General features: G+C 40.6%; 1 protein-coding gene across 2 annotated transcripts; it reads right to left on the bottom strand.

Annotated features, from left to right (window-relative positions):
• Nucleotides 1–65: 65 nt before the first annotated feature.
• Nucleotides 66–7,711, bottom strand: LOC121517501 (kelch repeat and BTB domain-containing protein 12-like). 2 transcript variants are annotated; one of them, XM_041799318.1, is made up of 10 exons: nt 7,568–7,711; nt 5,591–5,813; nt 4,733–4,914; nt 3,881–4,013; nt 3,185–3,418; nt 2,722–3,080; nt 2,362–2,635; nt 1,476–1,623; nt 1,170–1,367; nt 66–949 (listed from the first exon to the last, which is right to left on the bottom strand). In XM_041799318.1, exons 2-10 carry the CDS (start codon nt 5,747–5,749, stop codon nt 801–803), a joined length of 1,836 nt encoding a protein of 611 aa, XP_041655252.1. In that variant the 5' UTR covers nt 5,750–5,813; nt 7,568–7,711; the 3' UTR covers nt 66–800. The 2 variants fall into 2 exon arrangements, with proteins under 2 accessions (XP_041655252.1, XP_041655253.1); XM_041799319.1 differs by lacking the exon at nt 2,722–3,080 and having other exon boundaries at nt 3,306–3,418.

Here is a 7,711-nt window from a genome sequence, read left to right as displayed (position 1 = left end):
CTTTCTGATTAATGGAAAGGCAGTAAAAGCAGTATTATTTCACATCCATCACAGAATAGCCAACATTCAATCAGATCAAATACAGTTTAATAGATAACTGGCCTTTTGTTTTTTAACTTAATTCTACTTTAAAAGGGAAAAAAGCATGGGACACACATCCATACATTTCATTTTTTCAGTTTCCCTGCTCTGATGTAAAATTGTATCCTGTGTCTACATGTGTAAATTCAGGGAAAACATGACAAATAGGTCAAGATTTTGTGAGAACAAAACCTGTTATCACAAAAAATACACGAAAATGTATGCATATCCAATCAGTGCTCCCATTCAAGTCAGTAAAAAGTATATGAAATAAAAGCAATTATTTTACAATGGTTACAGCTGTCAAATTATTTCAGGTATAGAGGCCCTATTAGAACATGCATCCATATTTTCATTTCATTTTGTTTCCTGAGATAACAAGTACATTTTGGTTGTTTTTCCAATAACTTGACTTATTAATCTAATTATTTATGGATAAAAATGATAGCTTTACCAGATAAATCTGTTTAACAGCTAAAATTTACTCATTAAAACAGAGCAAAATATAATGCCCTATCAGGGCTGCGATACACAAGAAATCAAGCCTGTTATCAGTGTTACAGCAATAAGCATGAGATTTTCAAATTTCAGGGTCATATTGACCTTTCTGTTACTACATATGACGTCTTAAAGTCAAGCCAAGCTTGGATTAAACTGCATGAGAATGGAGCTAACATCCAGACCCCCTGCACTGTTGCTCAGAGTCAGGAGAATGTGAATCAGGGTGTGATGAGGTCTCGAGGATTGAGGTTCGCCACCAGACAGACGTCATAGCTGTCATGCATGGCTGCTCGTCTTTCCACCACCGTCCACACATTGTCTGCAGGGTCTAACTCCAGAATCTCCTTGGTGATGATCTCATGACGGCCTGTAGTCATGAGAGAAAGAATGTGAGCCATGGCTGACCAAAATTTAATTACCGAGATTCTGCCTCATCAGCTGGCATGCGTTTTCTCATTCTGACCCAGACATAAAGTGAGCTTTTTGTGCAACATTTGGGTTATTTTACCATGAACTCATAAGGGGATAATTTTGGACAGTACACAAAATGTGTTCATAAAATCATTAACAGAATTTCACAAACTGACCTGCCCCTTTGTAGTATCCACAGAGGTAAAGCTTTCCATCCACTGCTGCTAAATTAGAGGCATTGGTTCGTAGGGACAGTAAAGCCATTGGAAGGGTTGGTCCCGCCCTCCAGGTGTCTGTGTCTGCATTGTAAATCTCCACAGAGCTCAGACAGCGGCGTGACTGTCCTATGTCCTCTCCATTACATCCTATACCACCTGAGAAAACCACAAATAACGCTAAAATACCACATCATTGTGCTCCACTCGTCTGTGGATACATAATAAATGCTGACAAAAGTGTTGGGGTCTGTCTTGAGGTCTGACCTAGTATGTAGATTTCTCCATTAAGAATTGCTGTGCCGCAGCGGTACCTGGAGTACTTCATCCTGGCACGCTCTGTCCACCTGTCTTTGCTGGGGTCAAACTGAAACATGCGATTGCTCAGCTTGTCAGGCTCATCATCTGGTTGATGCTTGGGGTGAGGAAAAGAGAGGTGGAGAGGAGGAGGCAGAAAAGATTAAATTTAAGGCAGGAACTTAAGGAGCAGTAAGTAATATTATTCTCATTTAAAGCTGGGAGGAACTCAGGGTTGTGAGGAGTTTGGGACCCACCATGGACAAAGAAGTACCACTTATCCCTTTGAGATCAAGTCCTGTAGATGTGTAAGTTGACTTGTGTTTGTGACAAAACTAATCCCGCTTCCTTTTAACAGATTGACATACAACTCACTAATAACTCCCTTACAAGAACATCAAAACTTAAGATATAATTACCAGTCTGTTTAGCAAAATTCAATTCAAGTCGTACACCATTGACCAAAACAGCTGATCGGTGTGCTGCCAGTGGATCAACACATAGGCTTTTTGGTGTGCCAAAATGGTGCTAAAACAAAGGGGCTTGCTAGCAGGGTTTTTTAGATGAAGCATACTATATGTGCTATCTGGAATGTTTGTCCACAGGAAATGCCAGAACCAGGACCCACCACTTTTTAATGATACAAGTGCAAAAGCTTTATACAGTGAGGCACAGGTTACTGTGTAACCTCTTTAGTGAGACAATGACTTTAGAGACATTTAATTAAATTACACTCTAAAAGATGAAAATTTCAATAACTAACTTTCAGCTGATCTGCTTTATCCATTCTCTAATTCTATCTACTTAAAGTTACTTTTGAGATTAAAGTGGTTTTATTTTGGAAATATCTGTGTACCTGTGGGGTCCAGCCCCCCAGCACATACAGATGCTCCTTCAAGCTGACGACACTGTGGCAGGCTAAGGGCAGCGGCAGAGGGGCAAAGCTGAGCCAGCTGCCTCCTCTCTTCAGCGACCATCTCTCCACACTGTCTGTGATGACATAGTGATTACGGGTTTTCATCTGACCCCCAATCATGAAGAGGCAATCCCCTAGCAGCCCTAAAGCGTACATGTCCCTGTGTGCTGCTGAGCACAGCTCCACCCAGCTGTTCTCCTCCGAACGATCAAACCTGGAACAGAGACACACAGTTTGGCCCTTTTTTGAGAAAAGTGCATGAGAAAGATGAAATTATAACAAACAGGCATACATAAACACCTGTATAAATCAACCTTCTTCACCCTGTGCTCATTTTCCGTCTCTATAGCCACCACTATGTTGTTGTCCTGTGTCACACCCCCTGCTGTGATCTGTCCCCTGCCTCCACAGCCCTTCAGTGGAGAGGGTATAAAATGAGTCTTTCTACTCTGGGGGGAAAAGCAGAAACTGAGGTCAGCTAGTCCCCCACGGCGAGCAGGTACTCCTTCCTGGTTTACCCCACCAAGGCAGAGCAACAGGTCTGCGGTTTCCATGCCGTAACGAAGCGCAGACCGACGAGGAGCTGCTGTCTCACAGAGTCCTGACGTCTGTAGAGCAGCATCAATCATCCCAAAGCACTCAGCATCCCGCAGCAATACCTGCAAGATTTATTAACAGGCGTGGTAGCCGGTTAATTAACCATTCCTTGTTAATATGGGTAAGGAATCTTTATATAGCTCTTTGCTGCCCTTTCCTCCCTCACCGGGTTTCTCCTCCTGGCTTTCCTAAGGAATCCAGGATTGACGAGTTCCAGCCTAACACGCCTCAGTAGCTCCACAGCCTGAGCTTCACTCTGAGAGTCACCTCTTCGCCTCTCTACCCACCGCAGAACTAGCTCCAGAACAACCTGCTCCTCTGAAATGTTGAGGTCATCTGAACCCAGCAGATCACCAAGACTTTGGGCATCCAGCTCCAGCACTTCCTCTTCCTCACAGACCTAAAGACAGCAGGGTAAAAAGCAAGGGAAGGACCGGGTTAAATAATATATACAGAAATTAAAGTGAAAGTCTTCCTCAAATCAACAGAATTTGAAAAAAGCATTGCAAAAACTGATCTTTGTAGGAAAGGAAGGCAAGATCTGCCACCTAGTGGCAGCTTGAAGCAGCTGCTAAAGGCCGGAGAAATTAGTATTTATGAAGTAGATGCTGTCTTTTACTTTATCAAATTTTATCCCTCTTTTCCCATGTTTCACATTGCATTGAGCTCTTTTAGTTATCTGATCCATCCATACACACCTTGAACATCTGGCCCATAGAGAGTCATAGAGTCTACCTATATAGAGAGGTAGTTATACCTTTAGTGATAATCAATCTTATTTTTTTCTGGCCTTTAAATTTGAAATGTCCAGAAGGGTAAATCCTGCCTGTAACTGAGGAAGATTTTGGCATTCTTAACTGACCTGTGCAAAGTGTTGGCAGAGGAACCTAAAAGCGCAGTCAGCCAAACTGGTGGCCCCCAAGTCTCTGGCCCAGTGATACAGACCCACACAGTTTGAAGGGTCCATACGAGCCTCCATGTGGCTCTGACACAACCTAAAGCAGTAACAAAAAGTCACAAAAAAATACAAAGCATTGTCAGTGCCACAGACTTAGATCACTGACTGCAGTCACATGCAGATCTGCAAAAGGCCTGGCCTCTGAAAGGGCCATAAATGGTTCCCTTGCAAGATGTGAATTAACAATATCAACACGTGCATCAGATCAGCAGTGCTGGTACTAGCCATTTGGCTTACATGGGTCTTTTTGGCCTTGCTATAATTAGATATTGGAGCTGACTGAAAAAGTGTTTTCACAAGTTATTACTGTGGTCAAATCCATGAGCCAGTTCCCTTCTTTTCTTCTTCAACTTTCAACTTTTTTAGGGTCTTGGCATAGCAGTACACCATCAAAAATTTACCGGCCTAATGGGCCAGCCCACTGTTAACCTTGCAAAGATGCCTGCCATTTAAGGGAGAGGGGGTTAATGAAACAACTTAAAACTTGCATGTTTGATATTCTAAAAAATGGTAAAAACTGAAGTTAAAAATACAATAACGTTGTCTCGTCATTTCTTAAAAGTAGGATGAACCTTGTAGGATGAACCCTTTAATAGAGCTGGGACCAAGAAACATTTCTCTTTCCCTCTCGCTTTTGGGCATGACTAACTACTGCATTTCACAGAGGTGCTTCAATACCTTTAATTTCCTAACTTAATACTGCAAATGAATGTTAGTTTATTGCAAGAATAATCAATTAGCAGTCTCTGTCCCCACCTGAAAGCTCCATCTACATGCAGCAGAAAGGCAGCAGCAGCCACTCCCTGGATGTTGTCATTGGAAAGTGGAAGTTCAGCTCGGTACATGTAATCAAGCAGCAACTTCAGACTCTGAGCAGGAGTGTCTCTGAGAGGAACCTCTCCTCCCCGGGTTTCCTTCAGACCACATGTGAACATGGCCTGGAGAGTTCAGCAAGTAATGTAGAATAAAATCCTTTGTTTTACAGAAAGCCACACTCTATAACATAACTATCACAGTGTAATGCCTATACTGTACTTCTGTAACCTTCATCCATCACTCAGTGCATGGCAGCTACTTGTCACTGTTGTAAAGTTAATATCAATTTTTTTTAATTTATTTTAACTATACAGTAAATCAAACTTTAAATTACCTAGTCCATTATGTTCAGTTGTGCCTGTGTTGTGCAGTTAGGGATCTGTCTATAATTAAAAGCTGCAAATTGAGTATATATTATTGATATTGTGTTTGATTCTGTTGTCATCATTTTATCATCATTGTTTGGGACTTTAATGCATCTTGATTACCATTTTCCTGTAGTCTTGGTGTTTTCAAACATATAAAAGACTCCTGAAATTTCCCAAAATTTTCCAGTCAAATCTGGAACAAGTGTGGAAGATTTCAGGAGATATGTGTGTAAAACTATATCCTGTCAAGAGCTACTGTAAAACTTAGAATAAGGAATCAAAGAGTTTATCCCATCTTAATCTCTGGATCACAGACTCATTGCATGAATAGTACACTTTCTTTTAGTAGCTCTGCTGAACATTAGTTGCAAAAACTTTTATTTCCCTGCCTCAGTAGTCAGTAAAAAAAGTACTCAGCATGTGAGCATACCTGGAAGTAAGGGCTGAAAGCAGACAGCACCACCTTGTGGCAATGAAAGGGAGTCCCCTCTGCCAGGAGCACCACATCAGTGAGCTCCTCCACCGCTCTCATCCTCTCCAGCTGCTGGAGTAGAACTGAGGCATGCTCTGCCAGCACAGGAGCATCCATGGTTCACTGCCCTGAATGTCTGGAACACTTCAGTCAGCATGGAGAGACAGACAGCACAGCACAGCTGTGTCAAACACATAAAGGGGAATGAAAAGTTAAAGAAAATAAACAGTTAGGTTCTGTGTTTTCTTACGGTGACAATGTCAGTAGCATTTATTGTTTCTGTTGATTCAAGACTTTTAAGAATGCATAAATACAGATCGTAAAGCAACAGCATGCCACATCATTTCGTCAAAATTTTCCTTCACACTTTCTGATAATAGATAGAAAAACACTTAATTTGATATCTTTTTATACTTGTGTTGCAGGAGGGTGGCTTATTTGAAATGCTTCAAGAAAACATTATCAAACTCATTAACCTTCCTATAGATTCCATATGACACACATTTGGGATTTACTATCCTTTCCCTTATCAAAAATAAACTAAGTGTACCGCAACTGATCTCAGTAGACACATTATCATGAGTACAATGACTGCAAAAAATATCAGACATTTTGTTGAGTCCTATGGGACCCTAAGGAAACATGCATATAGAAATAAGTTGCAGGTGTGCACCTCAAGATACTGTATCTCCAAAACACCAGAAACTATCATATCCTCCTGAGCCTTTGTCAGGAGAGCATTTTTAGTTTTTCACGCTTATTTGGGATAAGTACTGTCTGACAAGTTAATACATCAGTCTTGTCGTTGAACAGGAATTTCTTGGAAATTTTCCTTTTCAAAAATTTCTCAAATATAAAAGCAAATACCTCCTTAAATTTCTTGGCAAATTCTAGAAATGTTCAAAAACATTCTCCAAATTTCCATGAAAATGACAGAAACACCCCCCCCCCCGAAAAAATTCCTGTAAATTTCAAAGGACAATCCCAAAACCCCAAATTCCCAGTTCTGCCAAAATTTGGTAATAAATTTCCCACATTTTCCTAAAAATGCACACCAAAAATAAATTAAAAAAACAAAAAAAAAAACAAAAAAAAAAAACAGACAAAAAAAGAAATTTGCCAAAATTTCCAATGTCTTTTAAATTTCCACAAAAAAACTCGATAACTTACAAGCAAATTCCCTAAAATATCCAAACAGCAAATTCTCACAGCATTTAAAGTGAATGCCATAAACTTGAATGGAGATTATTTTCTACAATTATTTCATTCAATTTTAATACCAAAACTGATAACTATAATGTAGAGAGGCCAAAATGTCATGTCTACATCTGTGGACGCAGGGTCTTAAAAGGTTAAGAGAACAATAACATTTATTGTTTTCACAATTAAGTGTTTTGTGCTAACAAACACAAAATTTAGCCTACATGTTGGCGTGACAGTATGCACACTGGGCCACCTCCTCATAAGCGAGGGGAGCAGTTTCTTGTGCACAAGGTAAGTTTCTGGAGTGCAGGAAATCGTTCAGTGCTCACAAGAAACATACTTTAAAAAAAAATATTCAGCCTTTGTCCTTCTAGGGCTTCCGTACTGCTTCCATGAGGGGCCAAATAGCCTCACAAAGTGGAACGCCCATAGCCTGCACAAAACGTTTGAAAAATTTAATTATAGGCCAATATGCATATGCTTTAACAGTATGTCCTGTATACGACTTAAAAGTGTAAAAACACGTTTCCAAAAACTCATAGAGCCTAAGTTGTCCCGCCCTTTAAACTACAGTAGTAAACGAACTCAAACATAGCTACCATAATGACGCAGTCGGTAGGTTTACCAAACCTGTCACGTCCCTCGTAGACAGTCAGCTCGAGGCCTGTCAGCATAATTTCAGCAGCTCTCATGCAGAAACTTGTGACAGAAACGCACAAACAGCAGTCTTACCTGCAGAGTGGTGAGGCTTCAAGGGCCAGAGCGCAGAAGTTTCTGCACTCAAACGACGTCAGCGTTTATGTTTTGGTAGTCTGTTATTTTGATATTTGTTTGCAGATCTGTTTTCTGTTGTGTTGAGCTGCTGAGGTAGAGGGA

Source organism: Cheilinus undulatus, linkage group 11, assembly GCF_018320785.1.
Source record: "Cheilinus undulatus linkage group 11, ASM1832078v1, whole genome shotgun sequence".
Classification (NCBI taxonomy): domain Eukaryota; kingdom Metazoa; phylum Chordata; class Actinopteri; order Labriformes; family Labridae; genus Cheilinus; species Cheilinus undulatus.
The sequence above is the reverse complement of the archived record's forward strand: the minus strand, read 5'-3'. Positions and strand labels throughout refer to the sequence as shown.

Bases quoted from the DNA above. Each gene is read 5' to 3' on its own strand.
- LOC121517501 (XM_041799318.1), bottom strand. From the start codon at position 5,749: ATGGATGCTCCTGTGCTGGCAGAGCATGCCTCAGTTCTACTCCAGCAG. The intron at 1,624-2,361 runs GTACACAGATAT...CCTCACCCCAAG, and splicing joins TGGGGGGCTGGACCCCACAG to CATCAACCAGATGATGAGCC. The intron at 1,368-1,475 runs GTCAGACCTCAA...TGGTTTTCTCAG, and splicing joins TGGAGAAATCTACATACTAG to GTGGTATAGGATGTAATGGA.